This window comes from Microcebus murinus, chromosome 2 (assembly GCF_040939455.1).
Source record: "Microcebus murinus isolate Inina chromosome 2, M.murinus_Inina_mat1.0, whole genome shotgun sequence".
Taxonomy (NCBI): Eukaryota; Metazoa; Chordata; class Mammalia; order Primates; family Cheirogaleidae; genus Microcebus; species Microcebus murinus.
The window spans coordinates 69,072,834-69,095,390 of NC_134105.1; the positions used below are offsets into that span (position 1 = coordinate 69,072,834).

Sequence of the window (22,557 nt, forward strand, 5' to 3'; positions counted from 1 at the left end):
CCAAATAAGCTTTTTTTGTTTTTATAGAGGAGGTTTCTGGGCCTTGGAAGTAATAGCAGCAGCTTCTTTTTTATTTGAAACTTTAAAATCTAATATTACTCTAAAGTAATTAAAAGTGACAAAATACAAACATCTAAGCAATTTCATACCAAAATAACATATGTCAAACACATCTAAATATTTTCTTTAAACAAAAATCTAGAATACTGTATTAAAAAATACATGCTTCTGAATTATTAATAGAATGTGTTAAGATACAAACTTTAACTCAATGATTTTTATAGTCTATGTAATTTAAAATTCCTTTATCATATAATTAAAAACTAGATTTACAATTAATGGAATATCTTTCTAATCCTTCCTCTCTGAAGGATAACAAGGAAATTAAGTAAATAAACATAATAAATAAAATTGCTTCTTCTTCACAGATAAAATGACTTAAAACATTCATTCAACAAATATTCATTCAGAACTAAGTATATGCCACACCCTCCCTGGGCACCTCGTGCACACAAAGATGGGAGTTTATATGGAGTGATTCACCGAAAAGACTGAGAGGAAGTGGCATTTGAGCTGAACTTTAAATGGAGAGTAGAATTTGGATAGTGAGAAAAAGAGCATTCCAAAGTATAAGAATAGGAAAACTATAGGAATAGATGCAGGAAACATGAAAAAACTGCAGGAAATAATGAGTATTCATATTTGGTTAGATCTCAGAATAACTAGAAGGCTACATTCCCTGGTCTTCCTTGCAGTTAGGTGGGGTCATGGGCCTACATAAGTAAGAGGCAAGTTGTACTGGACTTTGGGGAAGTCTCTTTAAAAGGGAGGACATTTTTTTTAAAGGGAGATGATGCATTCTTTTTTCCTCCAGCTGTTGCTTGTGACTTGGCTATAACGACTGGAGCTCCAGCAATGATTCTGGATCATGACAATGAGGGTCATAACCTAGAATGGCAGAGCAGAGGGCCAAAAGGAGGCTAAGTACTCTGATGCCATATCAGCTTTGAACTGTCAACTCTGGATTTCTTTTACATAATAAACACATACCTCTATCCTTTTTAAACCACTTTATTTGTGTTTTCTTTATATATTGTGAAGCTAAATCTTAATTAATACAAGACTTACTGAAACATAAGATACTTCCCTAGAATTATTAGTGTGTTCTGTTTTCTGGAAATTTCCAATAAAATTTCTGGCAAATGTTACGTAATTTAAAAGATGAGACAAACCAAATTTGCAATTATAAGATGTAAACAAGATTGTATCCAGTATTTTCTTCCATTCTTCTTCCAAATTCTAATCTTGGCTCTTCCACTAAACTAGCTGTGTGATCTTGTGCAAGTTATTTAACCTCTGTGAGCTTTAATGTCTTCATCCATAATTGAGAAAAATATCTTTATTTTGTATTGATATGAGAATTAGAAGTAAAAGATGTAAAGTACTTATTAAAGTGCCTCTTATATTTAAAGGTAATTGATAAATAGCAGCCATTAGTGTTGTTATTCTCCACATTTACTAAATTTATATTCCAGACACAATACTAGGCACTAGATATAATGAGAGGATAAAATATAATCCATGGCCCTGGTGTGTGGATAGGGGTAAGGATAGCCATCAGGGAGAGACAAATTACACAAACAAACCAAGTACAATAAACTTCTACATGTAAACCATATAAAGAATAAAACAGAGTAAAAAATGGGGGAAAGGTTAGTCACATGCTTAATCAGAGAAAACTTCCTAGGTTTAAATAAAATTAAAGCACCTTCTGTTGGAGGACTAACCACATTTGTTTATCTCTCTTCCTTCTGAAGACCAAACTAATATAAAGGAATAAAAATGTTTATAAGTCCACTTAATAAAGAGAACAGACCAGGGGCCATCAAAAGACAAAATATTTAATGCTTCTGGACAACTGATGACTGATTAGTGAAGCAGTAATGGATTCAGCTAAGGAGGAAGTTCAGAATCCAGAGAGGAAGTGCAGAATCCAGAGAGGCGCAGGGCTGAGGGTGAGAGTGACAAACTGAGGTTGAAAAGGATTAACTCAAACCCTGTGAAAAGAACAGCTGACCACCACTGCCCTCCCACTCCCCTCTGACACACTCAAAGCAGAACACCTGAATTAGGAGTTTACCTCCCAGGAAACAAAAAAGGGAAGGTTCTTCTCTAAAGACACTGAATTACCTGTGTGGGGAAAACTAGAACAGAGGGATGGTGTTGGTGACCCAGAGCAAAGATGCATATGTTTTGGTACTTTTTTAGGGGCCAGGTAAATTGCTAGTTTCTCAATAGCTGAGGAAGGTGAAGTAAAGTGAAACCAATCAAGTAAGAAGAACCATTCACATAACCAGATTGGTTTTCTGTTGTCTCACTGGTTTTTCTATTGTTTCAATTATAAATTCTTAAATGTCACCACTAGAGCTTAGGGAAAGATAGCAACATGAAAGAGAAAGATCCATTTTTTTTCAATTTAAAAAAAAAAGTAAAGAAAACATGAACCAAGAAGAAACAAATACATTGGAAAACTGAAAAAAAAAATTGAAAAAACAATTCTTACAGGTTTCTTCAGATATTTGATGATAGGAACATTCAGAAAACACTAAAATATTCCTGGAAATTAAAAATTTAAAAGAAAGATTAGAAGATTACCAAGGAAATCTCCAAAAGATTTAATAAAAGCCAGAGATTGAAGACAAAGTATTAATCCAAGAGATCTACAAATCAACAATTAGTAGTACACCCAGATAAGAGAAAATGGAAAGTGTCAGGGAAAGAGCTTTGCCAAAGAAATAATGCAAGAGAATTTTCAAAAGGAAAAGGACATGAGAATTTGGATTCACAGTGTCTACAGAGTCCTCAGCACCATCGAGAAGAGACCCACACATGTGTGAAATTTCAAAACACCAAAGATAAAGGGAATCTCTCGAAAATTTCAAGATAAATTTAAAAAATTTCACAGAGTAATAAGAAACAAACAGGCAACAGATTTTCTCTAACAGCAGCTCAGACTGCTAGAAGACAATGGAGCAAAGCCTTCAAAGTTCTGAGTGAAAATCACTTTCAATCTAGGATGCTAAAAGCATCAATCAAAATGAGGGCAGAATAAAGGTATTTGTAGATTAAGACCTTTTAATGTTTACTTCCCATTTTTTCTTTTTTCTTTTTTAAGGGAAGATTATTTGAAGATATATTCCAGCAAAATGAGGAATAAGAAAGACAATGTGGGATCCAGGAAACAGTAGAACGAGGATAGCACCCAAAGGAAGTTCCAGTATGGCATCTGGGCAGCAGGCCTAGAGAACAACCTGTTCAGATTCAAACAGGAAGACAGAGGGCCTCAAGTAGAAGAAATCTGGGGAAAACAGGTTCTTCAGAGAATAGAAATACGATGAGAGTTTCAAGAAAAAAAAACAAGGCTATGATAAGGACAGAGTATAATAAGAAGGCTATTTGGAAACTCTGGAAAAAATTAAAAAGCTGGACAAGAAAAAAGTTGTAAATGTATTACTTGATTGTGTAGTGAAAGAACAATTATAATAGTCATTACTGTACCTCTGTAAAAAGAGCACTTACCACCTTACCCCTGTCAGAATGGCCATTAATCATAAGTCAAAAAGCAATAGATGCTGGCACAGATGCAGTGAAAAGGGAATGCTTATACGCTGCTGGTGGCATTGTAAATTAGTGCAACCTCAATGGGAAACAGTATGGAGATTCCTGAAAGAACTAACAGTAGACTTATTTGATCCAGCAATACTACTACTTGGTATCTACCCAAAAGAAAAGAAGTCATTATATCAAAAAGACACCTGCATCTGAATGTTTATCACAGCATAATTCAAAATGCAAAGATAGGAAATCAACCTAAGTGCCCATCAAATGATGAGTGGATAAAGAACATGGAGTACTACTCAGCCATAAAAAAAGAATGAAATAAATGTCTTTTGGAACAACTTAGGTGGAAATGGAAACCATTATCCTACAAGAAGTAATTTAGGAATAGAAAAACAAATACCACATGTTCTCACTTATAAGTGGGAATTAAACAATGGGTATATATGGTCACAAAGTGGTATAATGAACATTGGAAAGAAAGAAGGTGGGTTCCTGGGGGGGGGAGGAATAAAAAAATTACCTACTAGGTACAATGTACACTATTATGGTGACAGGTACACTAAAAGCCCTGACTTCAACATTACACAATTCATCCATGTAACAAAAAACACTTGTATCCCATAAATCTATTGAAATTTTCAAAAAGAAAGAAAAAAAAGCACCATAAGTTCATATTGTATGAAGTACTACAAAGGATTTACAAAATTTCTTGAAGGAAAAAACTCTAATTCTGAATGTCACTGCTAAATGGCAACTATTAAGACAAATTGTAATTTTGATTTTTAAAATCTTTCCTGACAAGAAGTAGCAAAATTATTATATTATTATTAATAAACAAGTTAAAGGTGAGAAAAGAAAGACCCTGCTACTTCTTGCCATATATTTCACTTAGATTCCTGCCATTTCCCCTACTCATTCCTAAATGACCAATGGCAATAGGACTGTCAATTTCAAGTCCTCCACTTCAAACTAATGGAATGTTCACATTTGAAACAAAAACAGACTTGAGATTTATCAGTTCATGCCTCACCCAGTGATCTAAAGGAAACTAAGACTGAACACCAAGTGAGAAAAATTACCAACTTTATAAACCAACAGAGGAAAAAAATCTTTCTGGCTTGGGCAATCTGTTGCCTTTTTGTTTTATATAGCAAGCAAGCTTTAATTACTATACACTATACTGCATAACACTATGTATCTCCCACAAAGACAGATCAGTACCTAGAAAATAAATTGGCCCCTGGGAAAATATGCCAACCTACAATGGATAAAATTCTCTTTACAGTACATGACATTTTAGAGTTATAGAGAAAGAAGAGTTTAGAAAGGGTAAACGGGATCTGGATGTATCTCCAATTTCCTTCTGGAAAATAATCTTTTTAAATAACAATTTACTACCTTAAATCTTGAAATGCTATCATTTTATTAAAATTATTTTCTTCAATAATTTCTTAAATTTTGTATATTCTTTCTCATAAATAAATTTAAAAAACAGTCCATGACAATCTTTACATAAGTCTACATAATTCTAAACAGCCAGTAATTTATAATAATTTTTCCAAGAAAAAGAAACAAAGTACATTTCTAATGCAAAAAAAACTTTAAAAAAAACATAGAAGTCTTAGAATTTCTCTTTTATCATTAAAGATATTTTCTTTCAAGTACCATGCAAATTAGCTATAATAAAAACATCTTAATATGTAGAATAAATGTACATCTTTTAGTTAATCCTAAATACAGTGATAAAATTGAACTTTTATAAAACAAAACAATGTTAGAAACTGATTTTACAAGTTTCTCTAAACTGTACTTTATGCTACTGATATTATGTTACTAATATATTGTTATTTATTCTGTACAAACTTTATTTCATGGTTTAAAAAGATTTTTTTCTGTCTTCCATTTTCCATCCTCCAAAAGCAGTATTACTGGAACTGAAAATGATGCCATCATCTTTAGTGAAGTCTCATCTGTTACATGTATCTCTGGTTGATTAAGAACTCGAATATCTTTTTTCTCAGAAAGTATAAAAGCTTCTTCCCTACCTCTTCTTTGGTACACATGCAAACCAATCATTCCTTGGATTTGACTAAGTTGGAAAATTCTTTCTGGTTATGAAGCAGCCAAGAACATACTTTCTGGTTTCAAACAGACCAAGCCTGAGGTTATATCCTATCGTAACCATGACACCTAGAAATAATCCTATGCATTAAAGTTAATGTAATTTTGGAATATTCACTTAACTGCTAAAATTGGATAATAAATCATTTTTTTTTAAGTTGAGGCAAAGAAAAAGTCAACTTCATAAATCTTATTTGTAGTGTAGAAAACATAATATCCTAAGAAGCAAAAAGGACAAAATGATACAAGAGCACTAAACATATAGTTTCTTCAAGCTACTTCTACCAAGTAGACTAAGCTGTCATTATACAATACACATCTGTACAAACACACACATATAAGTACCTTTAATTTTGTATTCTCAAGATTTAGAATTTCATTTTCATATTCAATTGAGTGAAGTTTTCTACAAATTTCTTCACATGAATTTTTTCCAAGGTCTTCCATTTTCTTCAGATCTTCCAAAAGATTAGTGATTTGCCTTTATAAAATGATACATTTTAAGTGTGTTTCTGAAATCACTTTGGTAGGATGTTTCAAATATACAACATACAAAAAGTAAATACAACTTAAAGAACAAGGGAAATAGGAAGAAGTAATCTATAAGGTTACCACCAGAGTAAACCTGATTGGAAATATTAATAATATCAATGAAAAATTCTACAACATGCTCTTTACTATTCAATAAAACCTCTAAAGGTATGCATGTCTTTCTCATTCGCACACACAGATACACAAAATTTTAGGGACAGGTTAAAGAAAAGGGATCAACTGAGGCAATAACAACTAACCTTTAAAGCAAATTATAGGTAGTAGTTTTCAACAATTATATGTAGTAGTTTTCAATATTCTCTGAAGAGAATATATAAAAAAGAAAACATTTAAAATCAAATATTCAGGGTTCATTATTATTCGGTTATCAGTAATACACTTCAAAGCATAAAATGTAAGTATATTTACTCTTGATTGTCTTTGTTATGCATTTAAGTCTATTTCGTTAAGGAACAATAACTTAGGAATTTCAAATCATTTGTGTATTCTAGTATAAACTTTGTTATATGTTCTTTCTTAAATATTCTTGTTTAAAAGAGAAATATCACTTCCATTTAAGACAAAGGTAGTATTAACATTTACTGAAAATAACAGATGACACATACTCAAATACCAAATACTAACCTACGATTTCAAAATGTGAAACCAATGCATTTTTAATGAGCAATCATTTTTGGTGTTTTTTTATAGCAGAGTAAGAAAAGCTTATAGAATTCTAAATAGCAAAAATATCAAATCATATAAATAGCCCCTTTACCACATATAATCCAAAGAATCAAAATAACCACTCGAAGAGGAAAAAAACTAAAAACACATCTTATTAAATAGTAAAAAGATCTTAAATTTTTTTCTTACTTTTTCATTGTTTCGATCTGAACTTCCAATTCAGTTTTTTCTATTACAATTTCCTCATAACGACTTTTCCAGGCATTGGAAGCTGAAATTGTTTCAGACAATTTGGCCTCCTAAAAAATACATAAAGTACTCATCTTGTAATTTTAAGACATTTTTGTTTTGCTCAGATCCCCAAACACAAATACATTATAAACAAGGAAACATTCTTCTAAAAAAGTATGGAATTTTTAATACGGAAAATTTCAGTGTACAATTTTGGATATAGGAAAACTTTAAAGTAAACTTTAATGAAATACCTATATTGCTATTATTTTATATGTACACAGTGGAAGTTCCAACTTAACATTTTAAATATTTCATAATTAATGAAGATAATTTTCCTTTTCACTGAGCTTTTAATTTTGCATTCTACATATAAAAGATGATAACAACCACATAAGCATCAAAGGATAAAGAAGCCCTCTATAGTATACATAGAAACTGCCCCCAATTCTGCAACTCTGTAACATTAAGTAATGCAGCCTTATTTTTCTTTGTTATAATGATGACAAGCTCTGTTTTGTAGAGATCACCCCATCAGCCTTCAAACACTGCTACTGTCAGCAAACAGACAAAAGTGGCAGTAGTGGCTCATTCGTTTTGAATGTGAGCTCCATGAGATATGGATTTTTGCCTGTTTTGTTCGTAGCTGTATTTTTAGGGCCTTGAATAGTTCCTGGAGCACAGCAGACACTATATAACTCAAATGGCTCTCCATTGATCCACCTAAAGAGCTGTAGACACTGTGTCCCTGTCTACGTTCTACAGAAAAACAAACTCACTGGAATGCAACAGTGCCAGTAATTACAAATCAAAATGCCCAAAACAGTAATGATGACATTTAACATTTATTGGGTACTTCCTTCTTTTGTCTTTCATCCAATCACTGAACAAGTATTTATCAAGCATCTACTACATGTAAGACATTTAAAAATTTTTTTTCACAGTAATATTTTTGATACACTGAAGAAATAATGGGATTCTGTTTTCATTTTATGTAATATGAATTTTAATATAAATTATAAAGTATAAGTTGTGCATAATATATTATGAAATGTGAATTTATATTATAGTACAAAGATATTTAGAAATTTTACCAATAAAAAGGAAACTTACACATTAGAGATGAAATTATTACCTAATTAATTAGTATGATATCCTAGATGTAGAAACTAGTCAATGATTAAGTCACCTCCCTAAAGGAGACTTTTTGAGGGTGACCTACTTTTTCTCTCTGCTTTAAAGATATGGCACATCTAAGCTATCAGAAGCAAAATTAGGATCTGTCCAATTTTCAAAGGAAATGGGATAATTCTTCAGTGTCGAGAATAATAAGGCATTTAACATCCTAGCCCCTAGGCTCTAAATGTCAGAATCAGTTGTCCCTACCACTCTCAAAATCCTGATTTCTTCTTTTATCTGTCCTTAGAAACATGCAGATATAAAGCAAAAGCCTCCTTCCATCTTTCCATCTTTCCTCCTTCATCCTTCCACTGCACTGAACTATACCTGAACTAGTAACTAGTGACCTTCTAATTACCAAAGACCATGGATCCTTTCAAATCCTCATTTTCCTTATCTCTGCGTAATACCTGGTAAATTTCAGGCATTGTATCAACATGAGATGATATTTTATCAAACTATTATTTAGCTCCTGTTACTAAACTATTTGTATCTTGGACTTAAGATATTTTTTTTTAAATTACGATGCCCTTAGGTGAATGGGATAAGCAAGCTCCTGCCTCCTGGGGCTTACATTCTACAAGTAGAGGGAAACAAACAAACAAAAAAGCAAACTAAAAAAGATAGTTTCAAATTATAATAAATGCTATGAAAAGAATTTAAGACTGTAATATGACTGCTATAAGACTACTTTAAAAGGAGTGATCAAGAAAGGCCTCTCTTGGCCGGGCACAGTGGCTCACGCCTGTAATCCTAGTACTCTGGGAGGCCGAGGCGGGAGGATTGCTCCAGGTCAGGAGTTCGAAACCAGCCTGAGCAAGAGCGAGACCCCGTCTCTACTATAAATAGAAAGAAATTAATTGGCTAACTAATATATAGAGAAAAATTTAGCTGGGCATGGTGGTGCATACCTGTAGTCCCAGCTACTTGGGAGGCTGAGGCAGCAGGATTGCTTGAGCCCAGGAGTTTGAGGTTGCTATGAGCTAGGCTGATGCCATGGCACTCACTCTAGCCTGGGCAACAAAATGAGACTCTGTCACAAAAAAAAAAAAAAAAAAAAAAAAAAAGAAAGAAAGGCCTCTCTAAAGAGATGTCAAAAGAAGACACCTAAATGATTAAAAAAAAAGAACCAGCTATTGTGAGCCAGGGAGAACATTAAAACCAGAGGCAGCAGCAAACAAACGAACTCCATGCATTAGAAGAATAGAAAGGAGGACAGTGCAAAAATGTGTAGTATGGCACTGTGCTTACCATGTATTTTCTCATTTATCCCTCCATACAATCATATGAGATAGGGAGTATTACTACCTCTTATTTTATAGATAAGAAAATTGAAGTTTAGGTTAAGTTCCTTATCCAAAATCACAAGGTTAACAAGAAGAGAAGCCTTTCTATACTATGATCTGGGGTGTGGATGATACTATTTAAATAGGAAAACCCCCAGAATGTTAATGACTCAATTAGTTTTTATAACTCAAAAATATTTTCAGGCATTCAACCAGGCCTATAATCTTCTAAACTTTGAACCTAATCTTCAATGCTTTGATCTAGTTAAATTCTTCCAAATGTAGATTAAATATTAGAGCCCTAGAATGTTAACACTTGAGCTTATAAAATATTGTTTTGTTTGCACAAGGTTTTATATAAGTGTTTCCATTTCTAAAAGTCTCTAATAACTCTATAAGCCTTCACATAAGTCTTAAAAGGTGGGATACTAGTGAGATATCAAAAAGAATTATTAATTCATAATTGAACAAATATAACAATTTGTCAAAAACAAAACACTAAATCCATTTTTCAACTTTGTACTATATCCAAAGATAACTTTCGCGTGGTGTATTTATGCAACATATGGTTTTAAATGCATTACAGAGATTAAAGTCATGTGGTCTAACAACATGATAAAGTCATATGGTCTAACAACATCAGCATTTCCCAAACTGGTGTTCCTCAGAACAAGTTCCAAGAGTTGCTCTGTGTGTAAAAAAGAGTTCTGTGGTAAAATAAGTGCAGAAAACTCTGAGTTCAATACCCTTCATTAACAGTGTTTTGCTGAAAGCCTTTTCAGGGCCTTTAATATGCTAATGTGTACTATAAATTTCTAAGGGGAAATATATATGAAGTGTTATTCTCAGTTAGTTGGCCATAGAAGCTTTATGTGGTGTGCGGGGAATGGGTAGAGGGAACACACTTCACATTTCCTTTAAGTACAATTCCCAAGAAAATACTGACATAATTCAATATGCAAATTTGACACTTTATGTAACATTTCAAAAGGAAAGATTAATGCAAAAAGTATAAGTAAAGTTTTTCTGGTATCAATAGCATTAAAAGAATAAATTTACCACATTAAGCATTATGATATTAACTACATAAACTAAGTACATAAAATGTATCTTTATAAAAAAGAATGTATATACTTACCTGATCTCTAATTTGGGAAGTAAAGTTTTCAATATCTCCTGTAAAATGTTCAAGCCTTTGTTTATAAATTTTAGATGCCTTTTTTAGAGCTACAGCTTTTTGCCTACTTGCTTCCTTCATCGCCACAGCCTCCTGCTTATTCATTCTCAACTGCAAGTTCCATTTGGCTATCTTGGATTCTAAGCTCTAAAAAATATTAGCAACAATTAAATTATTTCAGAACTCCAATGTCTATGTAAACATTGTAAAATATGTACATAATCTTCCAGATCTTAGCAAAATTATAAATCATAAGATGAATAAAAAGCAAAACAGTAAAGAAAGATGACTTCACCAATGCTCCTTAGTAACCAGTTAAAGAATGCAAATTTAAAACATATAAGTTTACATCAAACTAATGCTACCATTACTAAAGATAATAAAATTGGTGATTATGGCACAAACACTAAGTTCCTTAAAACTTCTATGATTAACTAGAATATTAGAATTCGTTCACAGATTAACTAGAATTAACTAGATTTAGTGCACATCTAGAATACTACACATAGAACTAGCTTAAAAAAACTAGTTAAAAAAACATAATTAAGGTAGAAACAATGCAAATATTTAATAACAGTTACCAAAGTTCAAAGGTATTGGCAGCTCCACAAATATATTAGGACTTTTTAATTTGAAAGATAAAGGCTTAAAAAAGATATGATTAAAATCTACAGGTCATGAAGGGTATAGATGAGATAAACATAGATTTATTTACCAAATTTTAATTTACTAGCATTAGGGGGCATGCCCTGACACTAGAAAAAGTTACATTAAAGACAATAAAAGTACTGCTTTACCCAGTGAGTGTTAAATTTGTGAAAGTCATTATTCTAAGACCAAACACTGGTTTAGATAAATTAATGACTATGAGATTCACAAGATTAAGGAGGATAAAAAGATGTTTGAGGACAGGCTTCTATCAATTGCATGTGATGGTGTTAACATGACCATCTCCTTGATACATCTCTTGGGAATATATGAGAGAGAGAGAGAGAGAGAGAGAGAGAGAGTGAGAGAGAGAATATTAGGCTGGGTGAATGAAGGATGTGATTAACTCTCATATTTTTATTTCAAATTATTTTAAAATGTTGTATTTAAAGTATTTGAGTATTAAGTATCTAAGAATTTAAAGACAAGATTTCAATGCCTTTACATTTTGAAAGCTCTGTAATATTGAAAAGAATGTAAAATTATTACAGAATATAGTTTGGTCTTCCATTCCTTAGCCATTTTAATTTAAAAAAATTTTTCAAAGGAGTCACAGTAAAATCTGGGGCTTTTAAACTCCAGAATCAACAAAAACTATGCTTCTTCCACTAAAATTGAAAATTAAGAAGTACATCTTGAACTTGAACGCTTTGAAGAGTGACTAAGTAAACTAAGAAGCAACACATTTTTAAATTGTCTTTAAAAATATATCTTAAACTAAAAAATAATCCTATGAAATGTAATAAATAGCTGTAGAAAAACAAAGAGCCATACAGTAATTCTAGATACGAGAGAGGAACACCCCGCAAGAAATACCACTGCCATTCTTCTAACTATCCACAGGGTGTCATCATTGCACCATGAATAGCTGCTACACTTAAGCAAAAACCTTTTAACATGAAATGTGAGGTAAATTTTTTTGCAGTATGGTTCCAGGCAAGACTTTCTCACTAGATTTATCAAATTCCATGTATAAGCACTATCAAGGAGTGTACTAAAACTATCAAATTATTTTTATAGTTTCAAAATAAAAAATCTCTCACTCATTTGCCAAAAGTATAGACACATAAAGTTGGTAATTTGCGATTTCTATTTCCAAAGAACTATATACAAGTTGCAAATTATATAGATAATTATTCTGTCTCTTCTAAAAATATGCAAATGTTGTAATTCTAATTGTTACAAAGATCTAGGAATAAAATTTGGTTCAAAGTATCTTTAAGAGAGCTCTCAGAGGCTTAAATGTAAATTTTTAAAAGATCCAATATACTGAACTGGCTCAACAACAGTAAAAAATTTGCCAAACTCAGTTCATTGTGTTTGTACACTAAAAAAAAACAAAACAAAACAAAACTTGTCAAATCTAAGTAAAAGAACTAAAGTCTGACCCCCAATTATTTAATACCTTAAAATCCAAAAGTGTGGGAGAGGAAATGTAGGAAAATCAGTAACATAAGGCAGCTTCTTTTAATTATTTAACACTTGCATTTTTGAAAAGGAATTTGAACTCAAAAATATTAAACAGAAGAATTTCATAGCAAAATCTCAGTTTTAGCCTTATATTCCTTTTCCAAATTATCATAGATATAAAAAATAACTTAAACTTACCTTTAAAAAACTATTTAATATTTGTTTTTAAATGGAAGAAAATATTTTCAAAAACTTTCCCCACTCTCATTTGAGGACATAATTAAAAAACTGTAAAATAAATTGTGGTAGATGATCATCTAATGTGTTAAATCATATGCATTCTCTTGTATCTACTATGACAGAGCACTGCAATACCAAATCCAGCTCATCTATATAGTGCCCTAGGATATGAACACACAGGGAATCTAGGCATTGGAAAACACTTAAGAGAACTTGAAAGAGGAACAAAGGACAAAATTTACATCCTCCATAAACTTGCTAATGTCCTCTTGATGGGCAAAAGTTTTTTGTCACTGAAGGAAAAAAAACCCACAAGCGCAGTTTTGAAACATGTGCTACAACTAGCAAATGTCTACTATAATTCAGGAGTGCAAAAGCAAACAAAAATCTAACTCAGAAGTCCTCATACTCAGTGGTGTTTAAGTCTGTATACACTTCTCTGAAGGTGAGAATACTGCTTCTTTTCCTTTGGCAAAAAAAAAAAAAAATGACAGTAGGTCCAGTTAGCTAGTGTTATAGGATCGAAATCTCACCTCATCTCAAAGTAACTTTGACTCCAAAAGAATAATTAAACCAAAAAGTATCCCTTAATTATACTGATACAGAGTTGTATAACATAGGGATTACTGTTTTCTGAACATTAAAATCTAGATTAACTGATTTTAAAATTATTATGATTAGTAACAAAGAAAAACATTTATTGACTGTTTAAAACGTGTGGGAATGTTATTCAATCACTATAAATCCTTCCTAGATTAGTACTAAAAAGAGATTTTAGGCCGGGCGCAGGGGCTCATGCCTGTAATCCTAGCACTCTGGGAGGCCAAGGCGGGCGGATTGCTCGAGGTCAGGAGTTTGAAACCATTCTGAACAAGAGCGAGACCCGTCTCTACTATAAATAGAAAGAAATTAATTGGCCAACTAATATATATATATAAAATGAGCCAGGCATGGTGGTGCATGCCTGTAGTCCCAGCTATTTGGGAGGCTGAGGTAGTAGGATTGCTTGAGCCCAGGAGTTTGAGGTTGCTGTGAGCTAGGCTGATGCCAGCACTCAACTCTAGCCTGGGCAACAAAGTGAGACTCTGTCTCAAAAAAAAAAAGAAAGAGATTTTAGTACCAATATAAAATTGGGTTCAAATTCCAATTTTAGGCAGGTGAAAAGATTTACCTTTAAATATGTATTTCCCATGGCAACACTTAAAATGAATTACTTTAAAACCAGCAAATACCAGAATTAAGGAATGGCCTTATAGCTTTTCATTAATTTTATCATTTAAACTATAAAAATGGATAAATATTTACAACCTTTATGTATTCTTTTAATTTATCATTCTCTGCTTCCTTTTTATGAATTTGGAGCTGTAGTCGTTCATGTACTACTTTTACTGATTGAGAAAAACGGTTTGCTTTCAAAGCATTTGCCTGTAACAAAGAGAAAAAAATGTGTTATTTGCTGTATCTCCCCAATAACTTAAATTTTACCCCAATTTAGACGATCTCAAATGTTGATAAAGAGCAAAGCACTGCTTTACATAAACTGCCCCCTCATTACAGATGCTTTTCATGTAAAACTAGGGGGAAGTTTTCTCCTCCCACCCTTTCATTTAATGGCTCCTGCTAATTATCTCTTTTTAAAAATTCCCATCTATCCCCCTAAGTAAAATTATGGGTGTGTATAAAATGCTCCTAAAATGCCAAAATTCCTTAATTTGTCCCCAAATTGAAATAAAACACAAATTCATTAAGTGTTCCTAATTTAGAGTGATTTACTAAATGAAACATAAAACTAAAAAAAAAAAACTTAATAAAATTAAGATGTTATATTTGATACATAAAACTTGTAAAATATCCAAATAATCTAGAATTTTTAAAACCTTTCTGTGTTTATTTCTAAGGACTTGGGGCCAGGATGGGAAGAAAGGGAAGAGGGAGTCAAAATTAAGAAAATATAATGAATTAAGCTCAAAAGCTCAAAATTTGCTTACCTTTTCATTCTGAAACAAACAAGAAAGTTCTTGGATATAGGTCTCCTTCTCAAGTACCTTCTTCTTAAGATTCTTCAGCTAATATAATGTAAGATTTAGAAATTTCATAACTTGGTTAATATTGGTTAATTTTTAAAAACAATGCAGCACACAAGTAAACAAAAAATGGTGGAAAGAATGGACACAAAGCAATTAAAAAAGACTTACAGTATTTTCACTTTCATCATCAGTTAAATTCTTTAACAACATGCTAGGTAAATTGTCTCCTGTCTGTGAAAAAAAGATATTATAAATCAGTATATACCAACTATATTTCTCTACATGAAAATGTAGAAGGTGGAATAAACACCACTCAAGAAATCAATATGGACAACTACTATGCACACTTCTGATTTTTAAAAGAGTTAACCATTGAAAAGATTTTTGCATACGTGTTCCAAATCATTTTTTGGCCAAAATTTATGAAATTAATTAATTTACTAAATTAATTTCAAAAGAATGCCTCAGAAAGTATAGGTCAATATATAAAAATCGCAAAAATTCTGTGGACAAAAGAAACTCAACATATTGCTGTGTATAAATAGGCAAGAATTATAAACCTAAATTCTAGCAATAAGAAATTTCTTAAAGAATTACAGCAAATCAATAACAGAATTCTATGTAGCCATTTTAAATGAGACCATAATGTTTATTCATTTTTGAGGGTCATACTCCTGCATTAGCATGTGAAAAGCTATAAATTCCTTTCACCCACAAAGCACATATGCATGTACATATAATGCAGACTTGGACATACAATTTCACAGGGCTCAGACTTCATGCAGTCCATCCCTGGACTCTGTAAGAGTCTACCAAGCTCAAGTTACAATTCCTCCCTATGGGCCAGCCATGGTGGCTCACGCCTGTAATCCTAGCACTCTGGGAGGCTGAGGTGGGAGGATTGCTCGAGGTCAGGAGTTCGAGACCAGCCTGAGCAAGAGCGAGACCCCATCTCTACTATAAATAGAAAGAAATTAATTGGCCAACTAATATATATAGAAAAAATTAGTCAGGCATGGGGATGCATGCCTGTAGTCCCAGCTACTAGGGAGGCTGAGGCAGCAGGATTGCTTGAGCCCAGGAGTTTGAGGTTGCTGTGAGCTAGGCTGATGCCATGGCACTCACTTTAGCCTGGGGACCAAAGCGAGACTCTGTCTCAAAAAAAAAAAAAAAAATTAGAAAAAAAAAATTCCTTCCTATGAAAAAACTATTTCATATACTACATATTTCAAATACTATATGAGAAAATACTGATGATACGTTTGTAAGTATAAAAGTCAAGTTACAAAACAATGAGAATAGTATGATCCCATTTTTCTAAACCCGCACATACATAACACATACACAGTAATGGAACACAAGACTGAAAAAGATATACAACACAAAATTAACACTTGATAGTGACTTTTCACTGACTACTGAGATCAGGAAAATTATTAATATTTCTTTGCTTATCTGATTTGTCTATAATAAGCATGTAACTTATTACCAAAACTGTTATCTAATATTAGATGATTTTTACAATTCTGAGAAAATGTCATCATAGCAAAAAGCCAAAATGAATTCAGAAGAATTTAGTTGATTTTTGTCATTAGCTCAAGATTTTTCAGCCTATCACAGAAGTTAATTTCTTCAACTATATTTGTCCTAAGACTCAAAAGAAGTAATAAACACAAAGAAATAAAAATTATTGATGTAGAGTTCTTGTCTCCAATCAATGCACACAATAGTTTACATAAAATTTCACAAGATTCACAGACCCTAGTTAAGAATTAAAGGATTTTATCAGGTTTAAAATCTTGGTCTTATATAATTTCTTTACCCTACAAATGAGAAATAGTAGTAGAGAACAAAAATACTACTAGTTTATTCTTTTAAATATTTTTAACTTACAATTATACCATGCCTGACCATGTGTCTATAAAGTTACGCTTCAATTGTCAGGTTTTCCCAATAATGAATGAGGTGACATCCTCTCATCTTGCTCCCACTCTCCCTACGTTTGATGCGATGGGCTAAAATTGTATTATGCATGTGAGCAGTATAAAGGTGTGTAGAGTTAAGAAAAAAAGTGGTCAAGTACTGTCCTAAATCAAAAGGAAACCCTATCCTAGATCAAAGGGAAATTATATATATTTATGTGTATGTATAAAAAATACATGTATGTCAAGCAATTCCACTCCTGGGTATATATCCAGGAGAAATGAAAACATGTACCTACATCTCAACTTTGTAAATGAATGTTCACAGAAGCATTATTCATAGCAGCCAAAAAGTGGAAACAACGCAAATGTTCATCAGCTGATGAATGAATTAAAGTGGTATACTCATACAATGGAATATTACTCAGCAATAAAAAAGAATGAAGTACTGACATGCTACAACATGGATGAACCCTGAAGATATTATCCTGAGTGAAAGAAGGCAGTCCCGAAAAACCACATGTCATATGATTTCATTTGTATAAGATAATCACCATACAGACAGAACAGAGATAATGGTTGCCTAGGGCTCCTGTGAGTAGGAGTGGGTGTGAGGGCAAGTGAACTGCTAAAGGGCATAGGGGTTATTTTTGGAGTGATGAAAATGCCCTAAAATTGAGTGTGGCAATTGCTACACAATTCTGTGAATACACTAAAAAAAACAAACTGAATTTTATTAAGTAGGAGAAATGTATGGTAGATGAATTATATCTCAAAAAAGCTGTTACCAAAAAAATATATAGGTAAATATAAATATAATGTACATAGGAGCTTAAACTCTAAAAATGTATATTTTATTATAATCAGTTAAAGAAGTATAACAATACTGAAAGTATTGAAGTATAACAATACTGAAAGAAGTATAACAATAATGAAAGTTTTAGAGAAGGAAAATAAAAATACATTTTCTCTAAAAACATGCTGTTGTCATGTAGAACTATTTATGAAATATTAAAAGTAGGGGTTAATTTAGTGAGTTCCTTATCAAAGTATTATTTCAATTTCAAATATACCAATACTTTAATTTCTACAGTTTGAGAAATAATGTATGCTTCAAGTGAGAAATATCACTATGAAACGAATGCTTAGTGTTGATGCCTTACTTGTTTGTAGTCTGTCTTTGTAAGAAGATGTTCTAAAGCCAATTTTACATGTTTAAAAGTGTCTAATTCTTTTGTTAATACTTCCTTCTGTTCAGAAATCTTCTTCAAATTGGATGCAGAAAGAGTAGCCTGACAAAATATAAGAGTACATACACATTTTAAGATCTAGCATTAAGCATAACACTCTAAAATATAATACTATTATCAAATAATTTTTACTAGTAACAAAATAATTCTTTTATGCATAATAAATTTTGCAAAGTTTATTAATAGTTAGATTTGTTATATAATACAGCAAAGTAAAATGAAATCAAAATAAGGGCTTAAACTCAAAGTATTTCAGGCATTTATTCTAATAAAAGTTATAGAATGTAATCTGTTTTTTGTCTCTAACTCAAACTTTAGTATGCCAAAATTTAAAAATAGTTTTCTATTCCAATTAATACTATAGAAAATAAATATATTTCATCTCTCAGAAGATTTCACTCTCATTTAACTCCAGGTAAGTCAAACATCAAGACAAACAGTTTCTAGCTTGGCCTCTTATTGAATACATGCCTGAGATTATCTTTTAGGAAAAGAATTAAAGTTAATGACACAGGAATAAAAAACACTAATAAATCCCCATTATTGGTATCAAATATCTGTATGTGAGCATACCTACTTAAGATACGAAACCTTAGTTAATGCATTCTGAGTATTATACTAGCTTTTCATTTTATTAGATATTCACAAGTCACATACTCACATTTTCAAAACTAATCTCTTCAATAGTATCCTTAAGTAATGGCAAAAGTAATCCTACAGAATGAGTTGCCAACTCAGCTTCCTTAAGTGTTGCTTCTAATTCATTCTTTTCATTTAGAATGTCCTGCTTCAGGCTAATTACAAGTGGAAAAATAAAATTTAAGTTAAATATATCATATAAAGTATAAGTGAATTATTCAATTTCCCCTTTCTGGTTTATGAAACAATTTATGTAAATGAATATATGTCTTTTTTCCTCCCCTCCTGTTCCCTCCTCCAAACCCAAAAGATTTGCCTTTCTAGACCTTATTCCAAAATCGTTTCTTGAAACTGTTTTTCACAAAAACAGTATGAATAAGTTAAACAAGTGGAATACAAAAAATTAAAGCTCTCTCTATATCTAAAATATCCTTCACATTTAGCTTTACAATACATTATCCTTCTAAACAAAACTGATACTTGCCTTCTTGATTATGTTTTACCTAAATACTACTATTATTGTAAGACACATTTTTGTCACCTTTTTCATGCTGAAATCAGAGTGCTTCTTACAATCTTTGTCAGCCAAGAAACAGTCTTGACCTGTCTTTGCACATACCCAAAATTTATAGAAAGGGTTACAAAGAGGGATTGAGGGAGTTGGCAAAGTAGGAACGTTTAGCAACATTCAGAGTCCAGAACCAAAAAACTTCATTTCATTTAAAGATGTTCCTAAGATATGCCATATTACCAACACTGTACTCTTAATAGAAAGTACAACTTTGAGTCAAAACGTGGCTCAAAAGAGTTGGACTTTGTGTATAAACAAATTTTGAGAATACCTTAACTAATTTATTCCACTTACATTTTACTTTTATACAATCACAAGTTATTTGAATTAAAAATCTATAATTAAGTTTGATGACACATTTTCAATATTTATAAATAAAAGTCCAAGTGATACAAAAACACTGTGACTTTCTTTAATTGGCAGCTTTCCTTCTTTATAAAAATAATGTAATGGCTCATTAACAATTGATGGCATCTTAGAGGCTACGTCAAAAAGTAGGTTGTGTTCTTAAGTACCACTGGCTTAAAGTAATGGGCATAAAAAAATTCTGGCTATAAATTTGACACCTGTCCCTTATTAAAAAACATGGTCAGAAAGTCAAGAATGATTACGAATTTTCATTTATAACAAGTTAAACCATTAGCTATACTGTACTATCTATAGTGCCAGTAGAGGTATTTTAAGATTGCCACTGGGGCTGAGGGTTGAGTCATATAAATAATAAGTGTATTCCCTACTCTAAAGCAGTAAAACGTATTAGTTATATAGTAATTAATCATAAGTATTAGTTATATAGTAATTAATATATCAAATGACAGTGAATTAGTACTCATTTAACAACATTTCTGATATCACATTATTTCTATTTTCATTTACCTTAGTTTAAAAGCTTTACTTTTTATAAATTCTTAAGATTTTCATTTTTAAGTGCTTTCATTAAGATTTCAAAAAACTAGCTAAATTAAACTAGCTAAATTCTTCTAAAAGAGTGCATTTTTAATTAGATTAAATATATTTTAATAAATACTAGATTTGAAGGAGATATTCTTGAAATAATGCTATATTTGCTTCAAATAATTTACATTATATACAAAACATGAAACCCTGAAATCAGAAAATTAAATTTCCCGATATTGATGAGAATACCAGATGAGACGACTTTCACTGGCACAAGCTGGTAAATCTTTTTTCTCCAGTCTACATTTAAGATGGGAAAAGAATTCTTCTGAATGACTTCCATTATCTGGAGGCTTCTCCATAAATTCTGTATATGGATGTATAGGTGGCTTCCACAACAACTTCTCCATGTAAGCTGAAAACTAGGAAATATTTTAATTATTAAACTTATCATTTCAACAGTATTTTCTTCTATCATTACCCTTTAATAATAAGATAAATATCCTAAGGATGTCCAAAAGAATAACATTTCAAAGATAAAATCAAAATTATAATTGCTACTCATCGTTATACTAATTCAAAATAGTATCAAAATTGCATAGCACAGGGAGCAGCCCAGGAGACCAGCAGGAAGTGTAGGTGTATCAGCCGTTTCCCCTCCCCTGCATCCTGGACTGCTGGTGGGCTCCCCAGTGAGTGGAGAGACCTGCGGACACCAGCCCAGTGATGGCCAATGCCAGTGAGCAGTAAGCCAGTAGCGGAGGACGCAGCACCAGGCTCCCAACTCCCTCGGGGCACCTCCGTGTGCACAGACCCAAGCCGCGCGGCAGACGCCATATTGCCTGCTCCTCCCCTCCCCCGACCCTACCCCGGCTGCCCAGAGAGACAGAGAGACAATATAGCCACCAGCCAGAGGCACCTACAGGGAACAGGACCTTCCCTTTTGGGGCCCTACAGCTGACTAAGGGAAACTCAGACTGTGAGCTCCCTACCCGCCAGCCCCCCCAGGTGCTGCTGGCACTGTGATCCCAGGAGAACGGGGCAGACCCTGAGGCTGAGAGACACAGACTCAGCTTGGGCTCCCTGTGGGAGAATTGGGACTGGCACTCCTCTCCCTGGTGGGAATACAGTTTGAACTCTGGGACCCAGAGGTCAGACCTGCAGACCACATCCTGTGCACTGAGGCCTCGCATTGCCTGGGGCACAGAAGGGATATTTATGAACAGCCTACTGAGGTGTGTGTGCCTTCAGGGGCAGATCAGCGTCCTAGAGGGCAACCCTCCCACCAAAGGGAGGCCATTCGCCCAGCCCAGGTGGCGTTCCTGGGCAGGGAACCTCCCCGCCGCCGACATCACAGTCCAGGGAGCCCTGGTGGAATGCGGTCTGGCCTGCTGGCAGAGGCCCAGGAGAAGCTGGGGAATTGGGGACTGTGGAAAGAAGCCAGGCCCACTCCAGACTGTGAGTCTCAGACAGCCCCACCCCCACACGCAGACTTTCTGACTGAGCCGGGCCATTCCAGCCCCTCCCTGTCAGCTTTGCCTGGAAGCAGAGAACAGAACTTTGACCCCTGCTAATGACATTGGTGGTACCTGAGGGTAGGTTTACCCAACTCAGCTCCACCCAGACTCTCTCCTAGACTAGCCCTCACTGAAAGGGAGAAAAAGACACACCTGGAAGTCCCAGGGCCCCACCCACCACCTGAGGCACTAGAGTTCTCTCTACAGGAACAAGAGCTGATAACAGGACATAAAAACAACACCATAGCCTGTTCCTCCAAGCAAGCGCCACCTACTGACAGGGAGAGCATCCTGCACACCCTATTAACGACACCTACTGAATCATTATACAAGGAGTGGTCGAATCTCACCCACAGATACCACCTACCAGCTCAGAAACTAAACAAGGTGTGAATACTCAAACAAAAACCTAAAGAAAAGAAACAACAACTGATCGACATGGGAAGAAATCAGCGAAGGAACTCAGGAAATATGAAGAACCAAATGGAAAACACACTCCCAAAGAGGAGTCCCAGCCCCCTAGAAACGGGCACCAACCAAAAT

The 22,557-nt window shown here is 33.3% G+C and overlaps 1 protein-coding gene across 3 annotated transcripts in view; it reads right to left on the minus strand.

Annotated features, from left to right (window-relative positions):
* Positions 1 to 22,557, minus strand: part of ODF2L (outer dense fiber of sperm tails 2 like) — a 50,032-nt gene that overhangs the window by 15,111 nt on the left and 12,364 nt on the right. For all 3 annotated transcript variants that reach the window (XM_075999711.1, XM_012747542.2, XM_075999713.1), the window contains exons 2-10: positions 20,747 to 20,919; positions 19,052 to 19,184; positions 18,304 to 18,432; positions 15,387 to 15,449; positions 15,180 to 15,257; positions 14,500 to 14,616; positions 10,795 to 10,980; positions 7,150 to 7,259; positions 6,088 to 6,223 (exon numbers count right to left, since the gene is read on the minus strand). In XM_075999711.1, the coding sequence (XP_075855826.1) occupies positions 6,088 to 6,223; positions 7,150 to 7,259; positions 10,795 to 10,980; positions 14,500 to 14,616; positions 15,180 to 15,257; positions 15,387 to 15,449; positions 18,304 to 18,432; positions 19,052 to 19,184; positions 20,747 to 20,907 (1,113 nt within the window). In that variant the 5' untranslated portion in view covers positions 20,908 to 20,919. The remainder of the gene's footprint in view (positions 1 to 6,087; positions 6,224 to 7,149; positions 7,260 to 10,794; positions 10,981 to 14,499; positions 14,617 to 15,179; positions 15,258 to 15,386; positions 15,450 to 18,303; positions 18,433 to 19,051; positions 19,185 to 20,746; positions 20,920 to 22,557) is intronic.